Source organism: Dermacentor silvarum, chromosome 5 (genome assembly GCF_013339745.2).
Source record: "Dermacentor silvarum isolate Dsil-2018 chromosome 5, BIME_Dsil_1.4, whole genome shotgun sequence".
NCBI classification, from domain to species: Eukaryota; Metazoa; Arthropoda; class Arachnida; order Ixodida; family Ixodidae; genus Dermacentor; species Dermacentor silvarum.
Window position 1 is genome coordinate 28,370,738 of NC_051158.1, and position 27,607 is coordinate 28,398,344.

General features: G+C 47.7%; 1 protein-coding gene across 1 annotated transcript; it reads left to right on the forward strand.

The window, feature by feature from the left end:
- The first annotated feature begins 11,281 nt into the window (after window positions 1-11,281).
- LOC119453191 (uncharacterized) lies at window positions 11,282-20,417 on the forward strand. Its single transcript, XM_037715210.2, has 5 exons — window positions 11,282-11,449; window positions 13,452-13,574; window positions 14,711-15,016; window positions 17,105-17,356; window positions 19,855-20,417. Exons 1-5 carry the CDS (start codon window positions 11,282-11,284, stop codon window positions 20,308-20,310), a joined length of 1,305 nt encoding a protein of 434 aa, XP_037571138.1. The 3' UTR covers window positions 20,311-20,417.
- Window positions 20,418-27,607: the final 7,190 nt, after the last annotated feature.

Consider the following 27,607-nt stretch of genomic DNA (forward strand, 5'->3'; position numbering starts at 1 on the left):
GGAGGAGAAAATGAGTGGTTGGACGAAGTGCTTGTTTTTTTTTCAGGACCGATATGAAAACTTCTCAAGAACGATTGTACTATACACACGAAAGCGACCGACGTCCAGGACACACACGCACACGCACTTAAATCTATCGGAGGAAAAAAAAAGTATTTTTTTCTTGCTCTATCTCCCGCCTTGATCGAATGCCCGTGAAATCTTTCAAGACAGATATGGGCGTCGCTGTATACTACGCCCCTCTTTTCACTACGCCTTCCTGGTGTTTTCCAAACTTGCAATACCCAACGCTATATAGCGTATGAATCCACCGTTCAATGACCGCCGAAACAAGGACAACGAAATCAAGGCGGGGACGTGCACTCTTCGAAGGTGCGGGAAGTGATTTGTGAGCACCGATCCGGTAAAAGATAAAAATAGAAACTGTATAGCTCTAACTTCATCGTTTCTTTTAGTTATCTTTATTGTACTTATGTTTCGGCTTGGGATGTGGAATTCTTACAAGGAGACCGATCTGTGTATATACGCTTTGTAAGCCTGCTTTTTCACTTTTGAAGGCGAAGGAAAAGATTGGTCATAAGTTAGCCGACATTATTCGTATTCCAATATACGGGTATACCACGAAGTCGAAATATGCCTAATACAGGTTGAAGTACGTCCTATTCGCGTGCTTCAAGCATTACGGGGGCCAATTGATACGCTTTGTAAGCCTGCATTTTGACTTTTGAAGGCGAAGGCAAGGAATCGTAAATTAGTCGACATTATTCGTATTCCAATATACGTGTTAAAACGAAGTAGAAATATGCCTTAGAGAGGTTGAAGTACGTACTATTCCCGTGCTTCGAGCACTACCGGGCCAATTCTTGCCGCCATCTTGTTCGCCGGGTATAGTGCGTTGCATGCAGGAAGGAAATGTCACAACAGGGGGAAGTGGCGTCGCGCGATAAAGTTCGAGGCCACTATAATGTCGGCCCACCACGTGATCCTGTGACGGTATAGGTTTTAGTGTCTCCTATATTGGCCACGCTCAGGGCGCGCTTTTAGGGAAAATGCGGAACGGCCGCCATGCATTCGCATGTTGCAACAAAAGCTCCAGTAGACACTATCACCGGAGTTCCCTCTAGTAATTATTGTATGAAACTCTATGTATTGGGCGGTTTCCTAACTTTCCTCTGGTTACGCCAGGTGCCAGAACATGCCTTACTGGTTTGCTTTGCCTCCTCATAGAGGGTGCGGGCGTTTTGAGGCACGGACATTGAAAATCTACGGGAGGGTAGACATATACAGCTGCGCGAAAAAAAAATAAATGTCGATTTGATTCGCTTTTGATGACATTGACAACGGTGGGTAACTTTATCCGCGAGAATGTTAGGTTGTCTAGTTAATATACAGAAATGACCTGAAGGGATGAACGATCGAATATAAGAACACATATCCACTCCACACACGTATAAGCACGAGGAATACTTGGCGTCAGTGCGCCTGAATCGAGGAAATATGTGTGCGTGTGTGTGTGTGTGTGTGTGTGTGTGTGTGTGTGTGTGTGTGTGTGTGTGTGTGTGTGTGTGTGTGTGTGTGTGTGTGTGTGTGTGTGTGTGTGTGTGCGTGCGTCCTACGAAGATAGGTAGTACGTTAGGCAAAATAAGAACAAGAGCTTGGTGGCGTGACTCACCACCCCGTTTCAAAGAATCTGATAGCATCCATCCATCCATCCATCCATCCATCCATCCATCCATCCATCCATCCATCCATCCATCCATCCATCCATCCATCCATCCATCCATCCATCCACCCACCCATCCATCCACCCACCCATCCATCCATCCATCCATCCATCCATCCATCCATCCATCCATCCATCCATCCATCCATCCATCCATCCATCCATCCATCCATCCATCCATCCATCCATCCATCCAGCCAGCCAGCCAGCCAGCCAGCCAGCCAGCCAGCCAGCCAGCCAGCCAGCCAGCCAGCCAGCCAGCCAGCCAGCCAGCCAGCCAGTCAGTCAGTCAGCCAGCCAGCCAGCCAGCCAGCCATCCAGCCAGCCAGCCAGCGAGCCTGAGCGCGCGGTTACAGTGTACTAGAAGGGAGCAGTGGGCTTACTCTCTGGCCGAGGCTATGCGATGCGGCGGCTCCACGAATGTCGCAAATATGAGCTTCTCCGATAGCCCGAGCTGCGGCGCTGGCGTCGGTTTCAATGGAACGTGGGTGCGACGGCGCAGCTGCCCAGTGCCCGCCCAGTGCCCGATCATATTAGTTGGAGTTGCTGAGCTGCGTTGTTTTTTATGTGGACGTCATCGCGTGGTTTATTTTTTTCCTTCAGTGTTTTTTTCGCACATAGCCTGCAAGAGATTAGCATGCCTTGCAGTAACTGAGCCATGCTGCGGCATCGACAAAACCACTGTTAGGCGCCTGGGTGCCAAACAGGCTATGTTTATGTGAAGGATGGGCCGAAGTTCTCCTTGTTTGGCGTCCCGAAGGATAAAAATAGGAGGAAAGAACCTCCATAGAACCTCCCCTGGACGACACGAGCGCAGTATGCGAGCTCCATTTCGAGCCACGTTTTGTGCTCAACTCGAACGCAGTTCCTGATCAATGTGAATTGTTTTTATTTTTATGGTCTAGTTAGGTCAGTTAGCGAAGGAAACTGTGAGGAATATACACTGGCCTCCTTACTGGAAGTTGACGCTCTCGAAGCATCAGGTGACAGAAATGAGTGCCGTCAAACTGCTGCTAGCGCTACTGCCACAGAGGCCACACAAACGTCTTACCCCAGCATTGCACGGGCCTGTGGGTTTCAAACGACCATAACCAGCACGTGGCCAGAAGCGACTCGAGGCTCACTTACCACATTGCGGGCTATGTTGCGCGGAAGTGTATTGTCAATTCCAGCACAAAATGCCAAGAATGCATAAAGCTGCGCACTATGACGCCACCAGGCGAAAGTTTTCAACTTGCCCGGCTAACAAACTTCTGGACCGAGGAGGCCTCCTTTATACATCCAGTCAGCTGTACGGCTTTGTGAAAATTCTAGAGGATCTTTTCACAGAATGCTTCTCTCAGAGTGAGCTACATTCTGACAGCGTTATGGATATGCTGGAAGTTGCTAAGAGTAAGCTTTCCCTCGAAGTTGGCTGCAATGTGCACGCTCTTAGCCTCACAGCTAAAATAATTAGCTTTTACATTGTCACACGTCTGCATTTTTATGTGAAAGGAATTAACTGCGACAAGGCAGGAAAGCGGCAGAGGGCCAAGCAGCTAAGTTGAGCCGTTGCACATGAGTTGAAGTGCATGAAACAATGGCTTGCTGTACTTCTTGCAAATAAAAGCTTTGTGTCAGCAACAGCCCTGTTAACTTCACTTTGCTTACCCTTATATAACCGTACATAAGCATAGGCCGGAGCCTTTGTCAAGTGAACTAGTTTTCACTTTTTGTTCAGGCCTTCCTCCATTTCTTTATGAAAAAAAAAAAAACCTGATTTGATTTAACAAATGTGTGCCGGCGTAATGTTGGTTAATAATAAACGCAGAAGGCTACTGTGAAGCATGGAACAACTAAAGTGGAACAATGAAATATTTAAGCCATATATACATATTCATTTTGGCTAAGCAAAGGCACAAACCTGGTTAGCATGCCTGATTTTTTTTTTTGAGCCCAGCTGGGATGTATGCACGCACTGTTTTCTGTCTGACAAAATTTTACATTAGGTCGACACGGCATCAAACCGTTTTCAATTTTTTTTTACGATTGCCCGATGTTTCGGAAAATTCGAAGGCCCCTTCCGCATAAGCAACATCCGTCAGCGACGACCTCTTTGCACAAAAGGTCTGAGTTAGGATAGGAAGCAAATTGCCCAAAAGTTGCCGTCTGCTTTTTCCACAAGGTACTATTATGGCAAATGTCATGTAGCCTAAACAAATATAGTGCTTGCTACAGATATGTAAAGACTGTCAAGTATGCCAAAATTAAAAACAAATAAGAGTGTGAACTGCTTCGAACTGAAGCCGACAGAAACGCAAGGAAAATCAAGGCTTCTGCAAGCAAAGCTTCTATTGAAATTGCCAGTGGCGCCACCTCTTGGATGCGACGCTGACTGCGTCAGAGGAGCGGCTGAGTAAGCCCACTGCCCCCTTCTAGTACACTGTGGCGCGGTAGCAGCTCGCAGTCCCAGAGTTCCTCACGCGGTGTCTCGAAGAGGACCACAGGAGCAAAGTATTTCGAGGAGTCTCCACTTCACCACCAGTTGTTGCGGTCTGTCCGTACAGCGGCGAGACACAGGCGTTGCATGCTGCGCGCTTGCCTTCTGCATAGGGACCCGGCACGCAACCGTGGGAACCTCGCATGTCCAGGAATTTTGGACATTACACCCTTCAAAATTTTGTTCAACTTCACCGCTATACATCTGCGTAACTCAACGGGCAACATTTTGAAAAATTTACACTTCACAAGATTGGCCGAGTTTCAACAAGCGTCAATTAGCAACGTCGAGAGCTAGGGTACTTCCTTCTGATAACAAAGGCGTTTACGGCACTTATCCCAATTTCGCTTTTGCTTTATAGCAGTGTCTCGGTTATGATCAAAACACTGCTGTAATGAAGCACTAAGAGCTGACTAACTGCCATAAATGCGCATGGCATTAGAAGAAACTACGCTCTCGACGTTGCTAGCGAGAACGTCTTGAAACTTAGTCGAGCTTTTGAAATGTAATTTTTGGAAGTGCTGCACACTGGGTTACGCTGATGTGTTGCTGCGAAGTTCAACAGAGTGCCGAAGGGGCAATGTCCAAAATTCCTGGGCGTGGGAATCAAACGCACCGAGCCGAATCCGCGACAGTGGTCACGTGGTTGGCTGATTTTTGGAGACACCATTTTTTTTTCAGAGATAAAAGTCGATTGGACGCGGCTTTACGGGGAGTTTGGTTTGCGAAGCCTGCAGCTTCGTGATGTCACGCACCTTCCTTAGTTTCCTTCCTCAGTTATGCGGCAACTGTGTTGTATATATGACTACACAAAATGGTGCCAGCCGAAACAACTTGCTTCGCCTATAACAGCATGGAAGTCTGAAGGACACAGCATTCCGTTCCATTTGAAGAGGATAGCCACAAGGGTCGCAATTATGACGGTCTACGAGAATGTGCAGGTTTCCGCGTTGTCAGTGAAGTGTTAAAAATGGCGGCACCCTGCAGGCGCCCTCCGTCGAGATCGTCTGCACACGCTCGATTGGCTGCATTATTTCCTGGGCATAACCTATACGATTGCTCCTTACTGGACTCGTTGATTCATTTCCATGAAAACGTAGGACGAGCCAAACGCTGTTCGTCTTCTCTACGTGTTTCTAGCGTTTGCCGTGTCTGCACGTTTCTAACCGTGCCTTCATTTCGCGCTCAACCTTTCCCGGACATAATCACGCGCCTCGGATGCCGAAGCACGTCGTCGACAAATATAGCACCCTCAGCGTTTTGGAATCGTACGAATGAAGCACACGTCTGCTAAGTGCGAAGTAACTTGGGCGGCTACTAACTGCCTTCGCGGAAACTGCATTATTTTAGGGCGCGCTCGCTCGTCGCCGCCGTTTTGTACGGCGGGCTCTTGGTGCACGTACAGTATGCGATTACCTAGCTGTGATCGTTGCGCAATTAAATCAGCATCGACACCGTCATCAACATCCTATTTATGTCACTGCAACTGTAGCTCTAATGGACCTCCGGTATTCTGCCCTTCGTATTGCATGGCCTGTTCAATTTCCATTTGTTCCTTCTAATGTCGACTGGAATATCGGCTACCCCCATCTGCTCTCTAATCTACACGCCACTCTCTTCTTAACTCTTAACATAACGCCTAACATTTTTCGTTCCATCGCCCGCATACCATTGTATATACTTGCCCGCTAACAACAATCATGGATGCGTGTAATGACATTTTCCCTGCACTCGCAAAGTGGAGCCGCAGTTGCATCGATTTCTTCGAAGCCGACCAATTCAAAACAAGCTTCCGCGTTTGGTGACCCAGCATTCAAAATGGCGGCACCCCGACGCGCCGCTCCACTCCTGCGCACGTGTCGTCTGCTTGAAATTCCTGGGCTTGGTCGCCTGTACGGAGTTTCCTACTAGACTGACTAGAGAGAACGCCTGAGCTGGCATCTATATTGTGCGGCGGTGAAGCCAGCCGGGTGAATGATGGAGGAAGGAATAAGTCTAAGAGGTGAGCGGTCACGTGATAATTTTGAAGCCTAGATGTAACAGAAGTATAGAGGAAATGCTCTCGGTGAAATAGGTCCTCAACATGTGATGGGCAAGTGGAAAAGTCTAGCCGGCGAGAGCGCGGAGAGACTGGGGGAGAGCGTATATCGTTTCCTGCCAAGATTACCAGGGGGCGCTGCGATCGTTCGACTTCCATGGAAATGATGAGTAGTGGATATATTTGTCTGATCACCGTGCATCCACTCGTATACTTCGAACGTAGTTTTCACGGAGGCTGCTCTGTATCTACATAAACTGAAACTGTGCTTCTTACGTGGTCCAAAACTTTGTTGCGGTTGGTCTTTAGGAGCGATGACGTTAGTCGTAGAACAAACCAGCTCCCTAAGGGTGCAAAAAATCTTTACCACGTAAGAAACTCTACGGCCGGGTGCTTCGAGGTACGTCGGAGCATATACCAATGACACACGCGGTATAAGTCGCAGCGTTTCGGTACCGAAGGAATCCCAGCCGGGAGCGATCGAGTAACGCACGCATATAACGAACTTCTTTTACCGCGAAGAGCGCGTAGCGGAAGCGTAAGTTGCCTTCCGAGCACGTACATTTAGACGTCCCCAAGAACGCGGCAGGGCGGGCTTGATTCCGGAAGCGGTAAAGGAAACGGCGAAACAAAGTAAGCGAATTAAGACGACTGGAGGAAAGACTGCGACAGCAGCAGCTATGCGGTAGTCGTGCATTTTGTATCATTACATTTCTCCCGCGTCTTCTAATCTTCCTCCGTCTAGAGTCGGGCATCGACGGAGTATATCTCTTTTCGAGCACGCGGAGGAGAGCTCACGCTTAATCGAGATCGCACACACACACACACAACTCAATCGCTCTGTGCGATATATTTACACACTGTTATCGGACTCGTGGCCGCCGCCTGAGGAAGAGGAGGGGGCGACTCTCCCCTCGCCCACCTTCTCCCCAACCCCATCCTGGCCCAATAAAATCTTTATCTCTCTTTCTCTTATCTACATTGTTATCTACCTCGCGTAAAGTCTTTATCTACAAACTTCGCGTACTGCACTGACCTACCGTGGTTGCTGGATGCGTAGACCGGAAGTTTAAAGGAAGCTTTGCCTCGGGGGACCTCCTATAGGTTGATACGTACAGGAACGGATGGAATCGATTGACCGCCGAGCGTTTACACAGAATCAATGTTGGCGAGATTTGTTGGGATATTTTTAGAAATGAAGGTTAGAACCCGCCAGCACCGCTGGGTGTGTATATTTAATTTAGACCTTCGATTCTTTGGCAAATATAGGGAAACTCCGGAAAAGAACTAAATACAGCGCGTCATGTTTACAATGCAGTACGTGCAATCCGACAAATCAGCTTTGGGGAAGCCCGGTAGATGGAGCAAGGTTCAGGAAATAGACAATTTGTTGCCCCCCCTCCCCCCGACTGTTGCACCAAATTACACAGGCAATCCAATCCATACGGGTCTTTCCAGGAAGAGAGCTTCGCAGTAGAAGAAACCTTCTCTAAATCCACGCACTGTCCATCGTTTACATGCTGATTGCACTTGGAGCTCCCCACTTCGAGCCCATAAATTATTTCGGCGTCGCGCTGCGACATGCTGGCCTACTGGTTAACTCAGATGGAAGAGCGTATGTCCTGAAAAGGTGTTGGTCCCGGGTTCGACCCCCGGACGAATTTTTCTTCAACTGCGAGGCTTTCTTCTTGAGCAACCCCCACAGGGTTTATTTGGTAACTGCGCGCTACAGTCGGTCCTTTCGAAAATTGCAATAAAATCAGACATCGCGTATTGCCAAATGTATCGTTTAGAAGGTGGAAAGCAGAAAACATTGACGGGCTATAACATACTACTGATATTTGTGACTATGATTTTTGCAAGACACACACACACACTCGCTCGCTTAAGCAGGTACACAAAGCAGCCGAATTCAGTTATTAATCAGGCTGTGTACTGCTGTGGACAGCAGCAGCAGAAGTCAGAACCATATAGTTTCCAGCAGAAATTAGTAGGGACAACTTTGGCGCTGCTCTTATGCAACTATCATGACATACGAGTACGATATGGTGTGTATAGTATAGTCGAGCGCTAGTTCAACAAGTGCCTCTGTACAAAGAAATGACCAATATAACGAAGGATTGATTAAGTCCCGGTCAAATTCGTATACTTCATATGTATATTGTGAGCGTCTCTGCAACGAAGACCATTACAACGAATTTGCCTGTACAACGAAGGAATTGACGCGTCCCCAACGGCTAACTTGTTGCTAATTACGACGAATTGCAGCGTAGCGGTGCCGCCACTGCTCTCCGCAGAAGCCACTCAGCTCTGCGCTAGCTCCAACGGCAGCGCCAGCGAAGCACTTCACGAGCGCGAGGACGTCAGCGAATGTTACAGTCCTGCTGCACCACTCCAGGAATCGCTCGTCTCGTGCTCTAACGCTTCTTGAAGCACAGTACAGCCGGGTGACTGACGAATGCGTCGCAGTTTATGACGAAGGAAGCACCGATGCGGGGGAGGTGATAAGGGCCGATTTAGGCTCGAGACCCACCGCACGCTTGCCGCACGCGTGCGGTCGTGGGAAGAACTACGCATGTCGCCGCACCGGTGCATACATTTCGGTTTACACTGCATGTGCACACATGCAGCGTAAACCAAAATTTGTTCGCCATTTGTGCTTCCGATTTCTTTGTAATGTTTGTTCACAATGTCACTCAAGCTGTATAACTTCTGGTACGCTGAAGTTTTATTTTTCATTTTCAATAACGACGTTCAAAAGGCAGACACAGGGCACCATACACTTGATTGTCATCATTTGGCGCTGTGACAGGGTTGCCTGTGCTCTTATCTACGCCAGTGGTCCGTGAGTTCCGCGGCGCGGGTTATGCGGCGCCTCGAGATATATGGCACCACGCTGCGTGACCAAGCCGGTAGCATCCAGGCCGCAAAAGACGCCATATGGTAGCCGTTTCATGCTTACATCTACTCTCGATTACGGGAGAACCGGCAATATTTTTTTTTAAACTTGTTTGAGCAGTAACTAGCGTATGTAATGCGGTCCTGCACAAAGGGTTGGGGGCCAGAGACCGGATTTTTAAAAATTGTGACTGGTTGCCCGGATGTTCTCTTTTGAGTGCCCGGATAACGGTTCTGGCTTTTGGCTCAAGGTCACTTGAAGGTTGCCGGCAACGGGAGCTAGAAGAATTTTATGCTTAAAAAGCTATGTCAGTCGATAGCTTGGCGGGATTTCTGTACAATTACAGACAGTCAATGGCAGCGCGAGAGTGGTAGCTATCAGATAGTAGAGCATTATACAAAGCAGGAAAATTCGATACTGATAAGAACGCAAAAATCATCCCTTGTGGAATGTAAAAAAAGTGTGAGCAGATAAAGAACATACATATAGAAGTGCAAAAGAAAAAAAAAACGTACCACATTTTACAAATTCAGTATAAATCAGCCAGGGTATATGATAATGTATAAACGAAACTAACAAAACTGTTCAGAAAATAAAAATTGGCATCACTTTGCCTCATCTCAGCCCTTGTTGGGAGATACTGTCTTTTTTTTTTTTTCATGCGTCAAGAACGAACAAACAGAACATATCCGTGATAGCGCAGTGGCTAGCGCACCCGGCCTGATTTAACCGGTCGTTGCCGCAGGGGCATGGGTTCGAGTGCCAGCGGTGGCCACCGACGTTTTCATTTTTCTTTACCATGACGATGAAGCTGATGATGAGGGATGACTTGACAAAGCTGTATCAGTTGCTCTTTTGCGGTTTTAGTTTTGCCATCGAATTCCTGTTTTAGAAAAAGAACAATCGTGTGAGAAAAAAGAATTCTCTTATTGTTAATCTTTGACTTGCTGAGAGTTTTGTAACTAATGCACACAAAAGGTGCTTTTCGTGTTCGTCTCTTGTACATTAATAGATGATGATGACGTCAATGTAGGTATTACAAAACTTTCTAAAATGGTTGCCAAGAACAGTGTCGTTGGTCATTTTTGGAACCAAGCTCCAGAACTTCCAACCGAACGGTACTTAAAGTGATTGTGCTCACGCACACTGCGATGTGCGTGAGCACAAAAGCAGTGTACTGCTCGTAATCTATTTGTCATAGTCTTTACCAGTACAGGGGCTGAGTACGTTCAATGGGAAGCTTTATCTTCTTCTGAACGCTCTCAAGCTCGTCTATTCCGGATTGCAGTTCTCGGGGCCCTTAAGCGTGAAAAGGGCGTGCTCTCTCCGTAGTGGCGCTCTCACTGTAGCAGCCCAGTACATTCGAACATGACGAGGTCAAAATAAGGCAGCTTTACCTTTCTCTTAACGCTCTCAAGCTCGTCTATACTCCGGTTTGGATTTCACGTGGCCTCTAGGCGTAATTTTAGGCGTGAAAGGAGTGTCCTCTCTCTGTAGTGGCATTCGCCAGTGACGCCCAGTACATTCCAGCATGACGGCGTCAAAAGAAAGCTTTAGCTTCCTCTTAACACTGCCAAGCTTATCTATTATGAATTGTATTTCGCGTGGCCTTTAACCGTAACCTTAAGCGCTAAAAGGATGTGCTGTCTGTGTAGTGGCACAGAACCTAGTACATTCTCACATGACTAGGTCAAAAGGCAGCTTTGTCTTTCTCTTAACACTCTCAAGTTGGTCTGCTCCGGCTTGCATTTCACGTGACCTTTAAGAGTAACCTTAAGCGTGAAAAGGGCGTGCTCTAGTCTGTAGTGGAACTCTCACTGTAGTGGCCGATTACATTCGCGCATGACGAGGTCAAAAGGCAGCTTTATCTTTCTCTTAACGCTCTCAAGCTCGTCTATACTCCGGCTTGGAGTTCACGTCGCCTTTAAGCGTAACCTTACGCGTGAAAAGGGCGTCCTCTCTCTGTAGCGGCACTTGCCAGTAACGCCCAGTGCGTTCGCGCTAGTCGACGTCAAAAGGCAGCTTTAGCTTCCTCTTAACACGGCCAAGCTCATCTACTCCGGTTTGTATTTCGCGTGAAATTTAAGCGTAACTGTAAGCGTGATAAACGGCGTACTTTTTTCTGCGTCGTTCGCAGGCAACATGCGCTCGATGGACGAGGACCAGGTGATGTCTCTGCACGAACTGCTCAAGCGGAAGTTGGAGCGGACCCGCGGCCTTGTCAGCCTGGGCATGGATCCGTTCCAGGCGGGGTCCATGGGATTTCTAATACAGGAGCCGGGCGCCTACGTCAACGTCTCGCTCACCAAGGTATGCCCGTGTTCTACCTTCGTATCAATGGCGTGTCGGTGGGCTATCTCACGGTGAACGTCTTGCGACGCGAAACGACGAGACAAGAAAAGCCGGGCGCTGAACCTTCGACTGGACTTTATTTTAGCAAGTGCACGAATATATAAGCACGTCGGGGATATAGGACAATAAGAAAACAGGAAGGAGACACACGAACTATTATGCAGATGTGGTCACCACATCAACCACAACTACGATATTGCGCTTACCTGGAATATCAAGTGATCACACGTCTTTTTGTGTTACCGCTGTACGGAACGCCTTCCCCCATGATTTTTCGTGTCAAACTACCTACAGATGTGCATAACTCCAGCAGCTTTACCTATTTGTTGTTGTTTTTTTCATCAAAAAGCATAGATACACCTACAGTATTGAAAATGAAGGTTTAAATGGCCGGAGATAGCATGGTGGCGTTATTGTTATGCTCCTTGAGCCTTTAGTTTAAGCATTGGCCAGTTTATCCGATATAGGCATTGCCGCAACACAAGGAAATTTGAAAAAAGGTTAAAGGACTACTGACGTGACATTTGTAAATTTTATTCTTTTTTTAGGGATTTTCTGGAGCTCGCCAGTATTTTTTTCTAGCTTTCCCAAGTACAGGACTTTCGTTTTAACGCAAGAAGAAAGGTGAAATGTGAAGAAATGCCATGGCAGAACACGATTGTCCAATTGAACTACATGTGTAATGCAGAAATTTAGGTGCACATTAAGGAACCGCTGAACTGGTTTGAATTAAATTTGTTGCATTTAATGGAGAAAGCTTAATTGCACCCGACTGGTGGATGAAGAATATTGATTTAGGGCTTCGTAGCTCTTACAGGAAAAGTTGCTGCAAATTGCCAAGTTAAAAAAAAAAGCAGAACGAAGTTGATAAAATTTTTAACGAAATGTGCACGAAAAACACAAACATTGCACTTTTATAAAATACATGCACCTGTTAGTACAATTGGAGCGGACAAATTTGATATGTCGGTTTACACCTTTCGGGAGATGGTTATACGACACTTGCGATGGTTTTGCAGAAGTCCCACGCATACGATTTATTGGCATAATTTAGAGTCGTGTGTAATACGTAACTTTTGCCCGCTTTACGTGTCCCAACAGAACTGTGACATTGTTTTATTATTGTTGTTATTTTTCCGCGTCACGAAGTAGTAACGTGGAGCGGCCCGCAGTCTTGCCCCTGTAAAAACGGGGTGAAGATTCTTCCGGACCTCAATAAAGTTTTCTACCTACTTACCTACCAAGTTGTAAGCTTGTTGCAATTTATTTGTTCAAAAAAAAAAAAGGTTTTTGAACAAATAAATTTGACGGCCCAAATAAAAATAACCAGATTCCAACATTCGGTTGAGATAAGCAGTATTCCTTTAAATGTCCGCCAAACACGGCAAAAATTGCTTGCATGTATGTCGAACAAAATGATTCCTCCATTCCAATGTATTTAGGTATGAGCTCTTATTGCACTCACCTTTGTTATTCTGCTGTCTCTGGCTTCAACTCTATCGTGTGTATCTGTCAGATTCTAAAACGCTCGTGCTAAAGTACGTATGTACTACGCACTCAGTATGATTAACTTAAACTGACAACAACACTTCAGCTTGATTGCCTTAATTATTCATTGTGGTGACCATGTCATAATGGAAGCCAATAGGCGCATGCAAACCACAAATCACTGAACGTGATCCACATGTCAATTCCGAGCTCGCTCTAAGCAGAGTGGCTTCGCCTGTGGTTTCGCAAAGGCCAGCTGGCCTTCGAGAAACCACAAGCGTAGGATGACGTCAGATGCCCAAGATGACGTCAGATACACTCCGGATTGTGACGCCATCCTGGGTATCTTACGTCATCCTGTGCATCTGACGTCATCTTGGGCCTGTGGTTTCGCAAAGGCCAGCTAGGATGAGCTTGCTGCTTTTTCGTATGCGTGACACTGGCGCCCGGTTCTGACGTTCCATCTTTGCAGGTCACCGTGACGGGACTATCGAACTTCACCATCCGCGACGTGGCTACCAATAACGCCGCCATGCGCGCCAGCGTGCTGATGATCATGCCCCGATTGGAGATACGATGCGCCTATCGCGTCAAGGTGAGTCTGCCCAGTGTTGCCGATTCTTCCAACAAGAATTCCGCTGAAACACATTCGGAAGTGGCTATATAGAGTCTGCCAAAGCGTTTTCCGAATTGTTAACAGCATCGCTAAGAACAACTTTAGCGAGGAAGTAGATCACACATAGTACAAGACAAAATGTACTTGGTGTTTTTTTTATAACTTAACAGAATATTTAGAACCACCTGCGGCAGATAGCACCTTTATCGGGTTTACTCCAAGGCAGACATTCTTTGGTCGGGAAATCGAAAACTGTAACTTACTACACACAAAATTTCACCAGTTTTATCATTCACCGATCCCTTAAGCGCACATATTGCGATATGGAGCTGCTGAGTTCGCAAGGCCGGCGCATTCATTTGGGGCCGTATTCTGAAACGTTCGCCTAGGCGAAATTTCGCCTAGGCGAAATCAGCGTGCGCGCTGATTGGCTGATTGAGCAAATTGAATGACGTCGGACTCAACCACCCAATCAGCTCATCCAATTTTGCTAAAACAGCCAATCGGCGCACGCCTGAAAGCGAAAAAAGAAATTTCGCCTAGGCGAACGTTTCAGAATACGACCCTTGGAAGGAGTTCGTAGGCTGCCTCCAGTTTCGAGATGCGCGTTTCAAAAGTGCACGACGGAGTGCGTTAGTATTTCATAGAAATTTGTCCTTAACTGGCTTAGGCAGGCATTCTGTTAGAAAAAAAAAATAAAAGTAATTTGACAAAAAGTTCAGTCTTTTTGGAATATTGTCTACGTCTCGCGAATAAATGATCAATCACACGTCCAGTCGCTCTGGCGTGTATTAAGCTTCCGGTTTACGTCATGAAAGAAGGCATTTTATATCTGACGACCCTTTAATAAATTATTGATTGATTGATATTATAATACCAATTCTCACGTGCGCCATGGACCAAGACCACCTGGTTTTTCCTGGTCAACAAAACTGATTTTAATGCGATAGCAATATTATGGACACTCCAGGCGCATTTCCGCCGTCGGCGTCGCCGTGATGTTCCGTAATATTATTGTTATTACACCAAGAAGCTAAAGCTCTGCATTCTCTAATATGAAGAGCTTAATTGACTCAGACACAGCGTCCATGTCGTCCATCGTCCCTCTCTCCCAGGGCTACATCAGCGGCGAAGGCGAGAAGGAGTCTCGCGTGATCGACGAGAGCGGCCAGTTTGAGGCGGTGCTGGGTCGCGCCGCCATGTCCTGGTTCGCCCGGGTTCTGCACGTCGACAAGGACGACCTGCTGGTGGCCCAGACGGGCCTGAGGACGCACGTGGACGAGGTGACCAAGCGGTTCCTGCAGACGGCCAAGGCCAGGACCCAGTCCGGGGACCAGGACGTCATGGAGGTGGTCGGCGACAGCATCGTGGACCACGTGCGCCAGATGGTCGAGGACAAGCTCAACAGGATCATCACCAAGGTGATGGCAAGCGCCGCGAGATTCATATTATTTTTAAAAAAATGCCATGGTTTTGAGTGCCAAAACCTCGATTTCATTATGAGGCACGCCGTGGTGAGGGTCTCCAGATTAATTTTGGCCATCCGGAGGTTCTTTAACGTACACCCAATGCGCGGTACACAGCTGGCTTCGATGCCGTTGATCATGTCAGCGTTCCCATACTGCCCCTCGCGCTCGTGCCACTGCTCGCGTGTTCGTCGTCGTCTTCCACAGCTTGCAGGCTTTCGCCTTCGCGTTTTACAAACTTTCATTCTTTCTCCTCAGGACCTCAATAAAGTTCGTACTCACTCACTCTTACAAACGTGTAGCACTTGCTTACTTTTAAAGATCGTTGGGTAGCTGTGCTGGCAGACAGAGGTTCGATCCCACCATTGGTGCTCGCATTTCTTTGTAGCATTATAGGCTGACTAATTCCCCCACTTTGGAGCTACGTAACAGAAAACTAGATGTGTGTTGAGCGTACGCGAGCGGCGTCACAGTGAGCACGAAATCGCAAGATTATAAGAGATACATGAGGTATGGACACCGTTCACTGTTCAGATGGCACTACGACATTTCATGTTTCGCCCCAGTATTGCCGATGCCGGCCGCTAGAGAGGCGATGAAAATGATACGCCATTCCGAACGACAACGGCTTCCTTATCGTCGCTCGTTTGATAGGTATATGCCCTGCGCTTTGACGATATCAAGCTCACAATTGTTCCCGCTGCTCATATCGATTGCGAACGCGTGCTATCATATGCAGAGCATGCGCGCTTTGATATTTTCACAACTCGGACAGTCTTCTTTCGTGATAAGCGATCGAAAGTATCACGGCGAATGTATACAGCGTCTCTCCAGTTTTGCTGGTTTTGACACTGGCCGTCCCAAAGCTTCACTTGTAGTGGCGCATAGATCGCGCGCAAACTGCAATGCACGGTGCCTATAGAAACAGAGTTAACGGTGCTGAGCTTAGGCCTAGGTATTTCTTTTTCTTTTTTTTTTTGTGGGCGAAGTTTTCAGCCTAATAACTGCTTCATACATGTTGTAACTAAACACTTGTGGACGGAATGCTACTTGAAATCGCGTACTAGCTGTGAAACGTTGCGCTTCCAGTATGCGACGTGTTTCGGTCGCGAACGCAAGCGGTGCGCTGCGGCATTTTTCGGTTCGGTATATACCACATGGCGCTGTTACTGGTTTGCCCAGAAAAGAATGCGAATTCCCCTTCGTCTGCGCCTCTCTATAGTGCTCACATCACACCTCCCAGTGATTAATAGAAACTAACATCTGCAATGTCATGCTTTGCCGCATACTGCAGGCACCAGAAGTGACAAGGCTTGTAACGACGTCACAGCCGCCATGTTTCGGCCATCAGTTACTGCGAGAAGCGCAGATTGAGGCAAAATCGATTTTTTTTTCTTGACAAACCAGGAAAGTAACAGGGTAAAGTGTTACATTAAGTGATCCGGACCGTAAAATGCGATATTGCTACGAAACTTGGACGAGAAGAGAGCATCGCGGTAAGCGCAAGGACGCTAGTCTATCTATACTGCGCTGAACATGGATGGATGGATGAATGAGGCTGAACCCTTTAAACCGGGCGGTGGCATACGCCACCTGCTGCTACAGCGCCACCTTGCAGTGTTTTTTTTTTTTTTTTTTTGTCCAAAACTCGACGTCTATTACGGGTGTCACACTGCGCACTGCTGATTGCGATCAAGCCCGATGCGGATCGAATTTCTCGGTCTTAATTGGCTCCTTTACGCTAGCTGCGCGAGGGAGCAAATCGCAGTCGAGAATTTCGATCCGGATTGGGCTTGATCGCGATCAGAAGTGCGCCGTGTGACACTGGTATATGACGCGTTTCCAGCTCCCGAAAACGCTTCCGCCACATTAAACCAGCAAAAACATGCCCTTTAAGATCCGCGTTTTAAATCCAGAGGGCGCCACCCTATGGGGCGTGGATTTGGACACCACCTATTATAAGTGGCTAACGTACTACAATGTAGCGCCACTTATGAACGGCATAGATACACGGGACTAAGTTCGGGGCCACTCCGTTCCCAGGCGGTGTCCACGAAGCCCGCCGAGGTGCAGGACCTGCTCGAGTCGATGGTCGTGCCGACGCCGCACTCGGAGGTGCCGCGCACCTTCTCGCCCCACGGGCACCGCATCAGCAAGCGCCAGGTTCCCTGCAACAATGGCACCGAGCTGGACGACTACGTCGACTACCTGTTTCGATTCGCCACGCGTCTCATCCGCGCCATGGAGCCCATTCAGGGACCCAACTTCACCATCTACATCGAGGAGCATCTTCAGGTAAGAGATAATCTGCATGGTTGTATAATCCGTGTTTTCTCTAAAAAAAGCCGCCGGTTCTTGCTGCGAGCGAAAGATGAAAGAGCGAACACGGAGCGCAGCGGGGGATGGAAGACGCGAGGAGGAAAGCGGAGGAGGATGGTGCAGCGGAACCATGAGGCAGAAAGCGGAGCAGGAGGGTATGGCGAATGCGTGAGAAGTAAAGCGTGGTGCGGCGACGATGGCTACGAGATGGCGCCAGAGCAGGGCGTGTCGTCTGGGAGGTCTGCGGCGGCTGCTGTGAATCGCGCCCACGCGCCTCTCACGCGCTGGCTCTCACGATCTCCAGATTGGCGAGGCAGTCGCACCACACTTCGTTCCGTTTGCAGCGTGCCACACGAGACAGATCGTCCGCGCCAGCCAATATATCGCGAAATGAAAGCACGTATAGAGCTACGCTCACATTTCGCATTCGGGAGCATCGTAATAATCGGTGATCTTTTCCCCGGCGCATTAGACAGGGACAACAGAATGGACACACAGCGCTGAACTTACTTTGTTTAGTTCAGCTCTGTCTGTGTCCATTCCGTTGTCCGTGTCGGATGCGCTGGGAAAGCATCGACAATGCAGCGCCAACTAGCCCAAGAAACGCTCAACCTTACTGCGTGGTTGTAAACGAACGGTCGTGGTTACGTAATGCACTGCGGCCAGCAAGAGCAGACGACTAGCAGACTACTAGGATGGAGATTGCAAGCAGACGACACTGGCCATGCACAACCAGGCATTCCCGCTGCCTTCACAGACTTGGCCCTTGAACCCAGTTGCCTGCTCTTAAGCTCACGTACAACGTGACACCTGCTGTTAAAAATTATGTCCCACATCCGGAGCCTTGGTCCTAAGCGGCGCTGACAAACACTCTCTGGGGTAAATTTGCAAGCACACACACAAATACCCAAGAAGGTAGGCGGAAGGATGGCGCCGTGGGAACTTTATAAGTGGTGTCTAAAACGTGACAGCCATAACGACTTTTCCGGCTCCGCAATCACTTCCGGGGCATTAGTTTGCAAAAGAACTTTGCCTTCGAGATCCGTTATGTCATACGCAACCGTCGCTGGGGCGTGAATTCGGACACCACCTATTGATAATGCACCGCACGCGTAAGGTGAAAGATGCGTGTTCGATTCCCACCTAAGGCAAGACACCTTTTTGCCCACTTTCATTTCCCTTTATCGTATTATTTCTACCTTTCAATTAAGCATAACAATGATTTTCCCTATGCTTTCTCGGGATTCACTGTCCGTTTATTCGTATCAGTTTAACCAACACAAAAATCGGGCCCCTTCGGATCCTTTCAGTCTTCTCTGTCATTGACCATACTATACGTCATGAATTCGAATGCCTCGTGTGATGACAGTGGTAGCGAGGAGACTCTTCAACACCTTGTCTGTGACTGCTGTCCTCGCTACAATTTACAGAGACAATCGCTCGCAATCGCGCAGTTCGCTTTCACCAAATACCTTTAACAGATGAAATTGTTTTACAATGCCGACAGCACAAGTAATCGTAGCAGAGGGCGGCGAGGGCACTGTTACAGTTTTTAACGGCAACAGTCTTGGACAAGCGGCTGTAGCCTGAACTGGTGCTTACAGTGCTACAAGTGTTATTGTGCTGTGCGGTGATAGTACTCGGTGACAGTGACCGACTGTGATTGTGTACCTTTGCTCCCTTTCTTTCTATATCTCTACTTTCCTGTCACTTTACCTCCCCTGCCCTCTCTCCCCAGCGTAGGGTAGCAAACCGGATCTTCCCCTCTGGTTAACCTCCCTGCCTTTCCCCTTCTGTTTCGTTCTCTCTTCGAATACCATATACGGCGCCCAGCGAAGTTATGCGTGCATTGTTCACGGACTACGTGGCATTAAATGTTGTATATGCTTCTACTTCGAAGTGCCGACTCTCCCAACTGTGACTGTTGTGACGCGTGCCAGAAACAGTGTACCGTGTCATCTGCAACACGCACGCGTGTATAATGAGTTCTGAGCACATATAACACAAGATTGCGCGATGCGGTCCAAGCCGAAGAGGCGTCCAGGTGATGAGTGTATTAAAGCGATAGCTTTAAGGGCCCCGTTACGTGGGTCACCGGCGTTGACCGTGAGCGAAAATTGTCTAACAATCACAGAGCGGCGCGCACGCCGCCTGCGCCTTACAGCACGACCAGATGGCGTTCGCCTCCGCGCATCCGCTGCAGCGGCGGCGCCGGCCGTGCGGGGGAAAGAAACAAAATAACTAGAAAGCTCGCCTTCGTGCATAGCGTTCGCCGCAAGCGCTTCCCGATAAAGATTACGGTTGCATAAGCTGCAGTTGCCGGGAATCGTGAGAAGCAGTCAGAGACCCTTTAATACTATCGCGTTCTACTCTTGAAGGCGAAGCTTACGCGTCTCCCAAGTTTTTCTTTTGTCATCCGCGTATTTTCCTTCACTTCAATGTCAACTCGGTCTTCTGGTTTGTCGTCCGCGCAGGTCTTCCTGTACGACGTCCAGGCGCGAAACGTGCACACACTGTCTCGCCGCAAGCCTGCCTACGTCATCTGCAAGAACGGTGACGTCACCGTGGGCCTGGTCATCCACCTGGACAGCATCTTTGCGACGGCCAAGTACCGCGTGCTCACCGACCACCGGCACCTGCTGTACAACGGCGACGCCGACATCAAGCTCACGGGCACCGTCGTGTGGATCCAGATCTCGCAGCTCGCCAACGGCAACAACCGGCTCGACGTGGTTCGAATATGGAGGATGGGCAGGGCCCAGGTGCTGCTCAAAGGACTCGGCAACCTCACGTCGGCCATATCCATGTTACTCACGAGCATACTGAACCACGACCCGTGGAACGTGATACCTGTGGCCGAAGCGCAGGCCATAACGTTCGGCAGGGAGATGCTGGCGAACATTACCGTGCCCATATTCTCGCTCGTCTGAGGGTGCCACCGTCTGTTTCTCGATCGCCTCGACTTCCGGACGCCGGCCGGGTGGCCCGTTCGCATCGATGTATATGGACGTAACCCTCGTCGAAACACTTCCGTTAATGTGTCCAATAACTCTATACAGACTTCCCCAACGAGTTGTTTCCTGGGAGTTGCCGTAATGTCCTCTGGACTTTTGTGAGCCCCCTTGATCAACTGCTCAAAAGGCACTATGGACAATGGTAGCGTGTGCCCTTTGTACGCACGCACAACAGTCCAAAAAGAAGGTGTTATCAATCCATGATGGAAATGTTTTATATCTTACACGTGTTTCCATAAGAAAATAACGGAATGGATTCGTAAAATTTCCAGCCATTTTTTTTTTGTATGAGAATTCTGAGAGGGGCCGTATGGAATTATTGGACTGCATATGACTATATTGTTTCACTAAAGGCAGCCATTTTCGGCGCGTGTGCGAGAAGCAGCTGCTAGTATGCCCCGGTTATAGCGAGTGCTTACGATGTGTACGTCGCCAATGAGAGTCTGTGCCTGCTGTCGGAATGGCGTCTCACGTAAGTGAATTCGAGATGTGGGCGCACGTTTCTGCCACTGGCACAGACGTCGTGGTGTAAGACCTTGTTGGTATTTCTAGCAAAAGCCAGATGTCCTTCTTTCCAGATCGACGCAGCGCGTCAGCTGCCTGTTTATGTGTGCCAAACCCGTGGGGCCCTTGTCCTTTAAGAGTGTTAGGATTCTCGCGAACCTATTGCCGTCTACGTTGAAGCAGCACCTGGCGTTGCGCTGACCAAATCAGGCGTCCTTAATCCGGAACATGTGTTTACGGAAGAAGCGTTTGGACTCACGTGCGACCGTATTCGGGTGTTTCATTCCACACGTATATGCATAGGATGGATGGATGAATAAGGCCCTTTATTGAACCCTTTAAGGCCCCTATGGAATCTTTTAAATCGGGAGGCGGCTCACGCCACCTAGCCGTGACATAAAGTAGTGCTGATAACGGCATCTTGTGGCCTTTTGCAAAACCACAAAGTGTCGGAAACATTTCTGTGCTTCATGTTGCTCTCGTTCAAGGAGAATAGCTGTCTACGTAGATGATTATACGTGTATTGCTGTTGACTCCTATGCGCCAGCAGACAAGCAACACAAGGCCTTGTCATTGTAGTAATGGTTTTGCGAGCTCTAATGTTACTAGTTTATCTAGGTCAATTACTCACAGGGGACCCTGATCATGAGAGAGAAATTTACAGAAGAATAAAATTAGGCTGGAGTGCATACGGCAGGCATTGCCAAGTCCTGACTGGGAGCTTACCACTGTCGTTGAAAAGAAAAGTGTACAATCATTGCATTCTACCGGTGCTAACATACGGGGCAGAAACTTGGAGGTTAACAAAGAAGCTCGAGAACAAGTTAAGGACCGCACAAAGAGCAATGGAACGAAAAATCTTAGGAGTAACGTTAAGAGACAGGAAGAGAGCGGTGTGGATCAGAGAACAAACGGGGGTAGACGATATTCTAGTTGACATTAAGCGGAAGAAATGGAGCTGGGCAGGCCATGTAATGCGTAGGATGGATAACCGGTGGACCATTAGGGTTACAGAATGGATAGCAAGAGAAGGGAAGCGCAGTCGAGGACGGCAGAAAGTCAGGTGGGATGATGAGGTTAGGAAATTCGCAGGCGCAAGTTGGAATACGCTAGCGCAAGACAGGGGTAATTGGAGATCGCAGGGAGAGGCCTTCGTCCTGCAGTGGACATAAATATAGGCTGATGATGATGATGATGATGATGATGATGATGATGATGATGAATGTTACTCAACGTCTCAAGGAGGTGCCACCAGCGCTGATTCTTACGTTTACGTCTCCTGTCTTCCGTAAATGGCAATACGTGAGTGGTAAATGGTAATTCTTAAGGTAGTTACCGGGACAATTATGCTCGCTTTGCTCAGTGAAACCCTAGAGGTTGCGATGTAAACTTCGCCTACAAGGTCCTCGAGGAGCTTGTCTTTGCACTGGAATAGCCAGTCCAGCAAAACTCAGATCGAGGGTATTGCAGTTATAGGTGGCTCCTTTTAGCATCCGCCACGCAGTTTCGTAAAGTTTCGTGAGGAGGTCGTCCCCGGTTCAGAACGTTTCCGTTCGCTCGCAATGTTACCATGATGGAGAAGACTGATAACATCGTGTCTCCATGATGTTACCATGATGGAGACACGATGCGGAAGACTGTACCATTGACATGGTTGTCCCTGGAGCGTAGCTCTTGTTCGACTGCGCTTCTTACAAGTTCCCACGACACCACTTCAGCCTACGGCGCTGCTTCGATGACAGTCACGCAGAGCGTGTCACATCGATTTTAAACAATAATTCCAATCATTACCAAGGGAGGATATAGCCGCGACGTTTCAGGATTAGGGGTACTTTAACAGCGAAACTTTCGAATAGTATGCGAGAGAGAAGGCAGGAAGGAAAGACAGGGAAGTTAATGAGACTTTGTCCAGTTTGCTACCCTACACGTGGCGAGGGGGATGGGGGAGTGAAAGAAAGGAGAGAGAGAAGACACGAGTCTAGATCGCACTTTCACATGCACTAAGCCAGGTGCAGCATATCTAACGTCGGGCACTCAAGTCTGTCGCCTTCAGGTACTGCAGAAGCGCTCGAGTGGTTTTCTGGGCTGATGAGAATAGAATACGAATCTTCGGTGAAGTTAGCAGCTGGTAAACGAGCAAAAATGTGCAAGATCATTCCAATTTTATGTTTGGATTACTACTGGTCTTTTTTCTTTTTGTGCTATGGTAGGCCATGGTCCAAGAATTGTTGTACTCCTGTATATGCGATCATAATCGATAATTCGGAGAAATAAGATATTTGAATTCTCGAAGGAAGCATTTCGATTGTTCAACCCCATTCCTGTATGAATCATAATCCTCAATGAAGTCGGGAGCTGACGGAAGTTAGTGGAAAGCTCCTGCCTGATTCCGGATCCGCGCCTACTCCATTTAGCGCCCGCCTTGGCTTTGAGGAGGCTATAGTTGCCAATAAGCGACACCTTCGTTCGTATAGGTGACAAACCACTGTGGATGTGTTGCGTATATTCAAGGCTACTTTTCATAATCATCCGCATTTTATAACGGGAGGACGTAGCGGTGAATGAGCACATGCGCTTTGCAGTGAAACATTCACCGGCGTCGACAGCATCTATTCAAGAGGTAGCCAAACGAATCCGAGCCGTAGCACGAGTGCGAGTGTGTGTATGTGAGCTGAAAGCTCCCTCAGTCTTACCTTGTAAACGGGTATTGTCGTCATTGTTTTTTTTTTTTTTTTGTTATGGAAATAAAACCGGAGGTTGGCGCTGTAGTTCTGGAAACTGTCAGATTCCGCCATATTGTCAACTTCGCCGTCTTGTCAGCTCAGACTGGCTCACAGGGCAGCAGTTACGCGCGCCTTCTCTGATTAGCTCAAAACGCAAATATGGCGCGATTTGACAGTGCCCAGAGTAGTGCTCCAGTGTCATCGATATCATTACACCCGTCATGACTATACAGTACATTGTAGTCATGCCATATATACTAACGTACGCGCATTGCTTATATTCGAACGACTGTTCGCACTGCTGGGAAGACATTGTCACGGTTTATCGTGACGTGTATCGCATTGTCATCGTCTGCTTTTTAACCGTGCGAGCAAGGAGTCGTCTGCTAGGTTCAAGCAACAGGGAGATAACGACTTCGCGCACTGCACGAATTTGTGACGGTGCGCACCTTCATACCTCTGTAAATAGTGTTATTGCTTGTATTTTTGAAGAGCTGCTTATACTACTCGGATTGAACTTCTGTGACCGCACGTGACCTTCCCATCTGGAATCCGGCCAATTGCCTCTGCCAAGCCCAAGCCAAGCGAACCGATCATCGACTATCTGAACATGTCCAGCAACTGGCAAAAATAAATAAATAAATGCTAACAGCGTATGCTAACATGTCTAACAAATAACGTAGAATTAAACTCTCACGTCCGAATGACACATCGCTACTTGTTTTTGTTTTTTATTATTCACGCACGCAACCAGCGTCTGTTACGGCAAGTTCAGGCACCCATTCTTCGTCACGGCTATTCGTGACTTTCGAAGATCTAGGTGCGCCACTCAATGTCGTGCATGGCTAGTTAACGGTCGTACAGATAATGGAGAGAGGTGACCGAAAGAAAAAAAAAAAAACGTAGGGATGAATACGGCTAAGCCGAATTTTCGGATATGAGGGACAATGTGTGAGCGTATATGGTTGGGATTCCCATATAGACTTAGTGAAAAATAATACACAGTTAAACCTCAATATAACGAACTTCAATATAACGAAATTCTTGATATAACGAAGTGGCACGCGTCTCGGCCGTGCATGGCTGTAAGCGTCGCTGAGAGCATACGCAGCACTGTTTTGAGGTAATCAGCCGCGTGTACAAATCGTGGCCGTGCCGATACGACTTGGCATCATGTAAGCTGTCTTCCCGCGCGTTTAGTATTGGAGGTTGCGTAATCTCTAGTTTCGGAGACCCCTTGAAGCGAGAAACAGAAGCAATCGCTCGCCGCTGCCAGCGTTTTTCATGATGGCGTCGTCGCAGTGCGGGCGACGCTTTCAGCCGCGGGGGCGGAGTGGACGCGAAAGCGATGCTGGCTTCGCTTAATTCGTGTACTGCCGATGTGAAGTTGTAGTCTACGTGGTACGAAACCGTATCATTCGTCGCCGACTCCCAAGTTCAACAAAATGAATTGTTTTTCTCATTCAAATTAGCTTTTTTTTCCATTGCCGGATAATTCCGAAAATTTTACTGCCCCTTTCCGTGCAAGAAGAAATCGATCGGCGACTGTACAAGCGCAAGAGGTCGGATTTCAATACAACGAAATTTCGATATAACGGAGCAAATTGCCGATTCTACCGACTTCGTTATATCGAGGTTTAACTGTTAGTAAGAATAAAGTTTTCTCAACACGAACTCCCCCCAAAATTACAGTAGCTTGCACTGGAGGCGCAATGCTAGAGACAGTGGAGCTGATAGGCACCTAGCTAGTCCTGGCTTTGGGCTAGGCTAAGCACTACCAAGTCATCCACAGCATTTTCCGGAATTTATTGATTATTGATCAATTATCGATTAGCTATTGATTGACTATCGATTGGCTATCGATGACTGACTAAGCTTAAGTAGTCCCAACCATGCTTAGGTAGACTTAGCCAGGCTCAGCTTCGCTAGTTCACAGCGGTGTGCGCCGTGGCGCTTGGACCCTTTCTGCACTGTCGCCAGGATCGGCCCACATTTTCTGTTGACAACAGACAGATTACGCTCGGCATAAACAGCTCCGCTGCTAATAATTCGGATAAGCCGATCACAGGCAGCCGCCACTGAACCCCGCTACACCGTGGCTCGGTGAGATGGCCGTATCGGAACACTTTCGGTAGGTGACTCTGCTATGGTGTTTCTATGGGCATACGCGACTATAGGCTAGCGTCGGCGACAACGTGGAAACCTGCAAGGCTGACGCCGTAAACCGATCTATAACTCTATATATATGTAAACCGGTCTATAACTCACACCCTCTTTGGGTGTAACGCACAGCAATATAATTTAACCCTTAAAATGAATAAGGATGTCAATCGGTCTATAACTCACACACTTTTTGGGTGTAACGCACAGCAAAATAATTTAACCCTTAAAATGAATAAGGGTGTAAATTGGTCTATAACTCACAACCTTACACCATTAAGTAAGGGTGCGAATTAAAGACCGTTTTACACCCTATTTAATTGATTTGCTGTGCACTTCTACGTCACAGGGGGTTTCACTGCGAGCCGAGCAATCAGGTAAGTTGAGAAAATAATTTCACATTTATTTAGGTTTACATGGCTATCTTAAAGTGCAGCAACACGAAACTAGAATTTTATAACGATTACCTGCAACTTTCCAATATAAAAAACAAAATGTGCCACACGCTCCTGGTGACTATATAATTAATAGGTGTTCCGGAAAACGCCTTCGAAATTCCTCTACAACTGGGAAGGCATCTACTACAGAGGCATACATATTCAAACGACTCGAGGTAGTTTATACACGAATGAGATCGAATGAGACGATTCACGCGATCGAGACTTGAAGCCCTGGTCATCCAAGGATTCTACAACCGGTTCCAGACATGCAAAAGGCTGACGCTGCTACTTTCCGCAGCGTAATGAATTCCAGACAGTTGCAGCAACAAACCCTAAACTGGCGAAGGGTCTCAAAGGCCACGTATTCGTCTGCTGCAAAAGAGGAGATGTGACATTTGAATGCATGTGCTGAAAGCAATTGCAGGCGCCAGAAGCATGACCCTGAAGCGACATCAAGGCCACCAAACGTTTTTTACGAGTGAAATAACACATTAATAAAGAAACGAGTGATTTCGCGGGTGCACGCATTATCTCCGAGAATAAAAGCGACTTGAAACATGCGTCCTCAGGTCCACCCGGTAAATCTACAGCCTCCAATATTTAGAGGTGCAGATAGTAAGTAAGTAAGTAAGTAAGTAAGTAAGTAAGTAAGTAAGTAAGTAAGTAAGTAAGTAAGTAAGTAAGTAAGTAAGTAAGTAAGTAAGTAAGTAAGTGTGTGGTCCTGATCCCTTTTGACGCAGGGCAGGCGTTTGTCAAACGCCACAGGATCACTTGAAAGCCACAAGATGGCGGCACTAACCCAGCGGGCGCTTTCGGCATCTCTCTTTGCGTGGTTACAGCATTTGCGTTCCTTTGAAGAAAAAAAAAAAAAAAAACGTAATATTTGGTTACCGTTCTTGCTAGTGCCCACTGTCTTGCATAAAAATGCCTTTGCGAGCTGATGTCAACGCGTTTTATTTTGTTAGCATTCTTGCCTGAAAATGCCCTTCTGAGATGATGCGGGTCGTTAGGTCAAATATAAACACCTAAAGCATGTCCTTAGAGATTGTGGCACGACATGCTAACCGCGGAATGAGTCTCGTATGCCACGGAAAATCCCATGCACAAATTTTATCGTAGTTTTGAAGCTTTACAGTGCCTAATGATGTACGGTAATTTCTTTACATTGTGAGCTTCACGGTATGGGTACAGTGGCTCGTGAACTGTAGTATGGGCAAGGTCGATCCACGTGTATTTACCTTGGTATGGGCGTAAAGCCTGTCACAATTGCCTAACTCTTTCAGAGTTAAATAAAACATACCATACCTGCAGAGAACCAATTCAAAGAGTTTTTCACTATATTATGTTAGAAGCTCTATGAACGAATGCAACAGGCATGGAGGAAGA

Bases quoted from the DNA above. Each gene is read 5' to 3' on its own strand.
- LOC119453191 (XM_037715210.2), top strand. From the start codon at position 11,282: ATGCGCTCGATGGACGAGGACCAGGTGATGTCTCTGCACGAACTGCTC. The intron at 11,450-13,451 runs GTATGCCCGTGT...CCATCTTTGCAG, and splicing joins TCAACGTCTCGCTCACCAAG to GTCACCGTGACGGGACTATC. The intron at 15,017-17,104 runs GTGATGGCAAGC...CTCCGTTCCCAG, and splicing joins TCAACAGGATCATCACCAAG to GCGGTGTCCACGAAGCCCGC.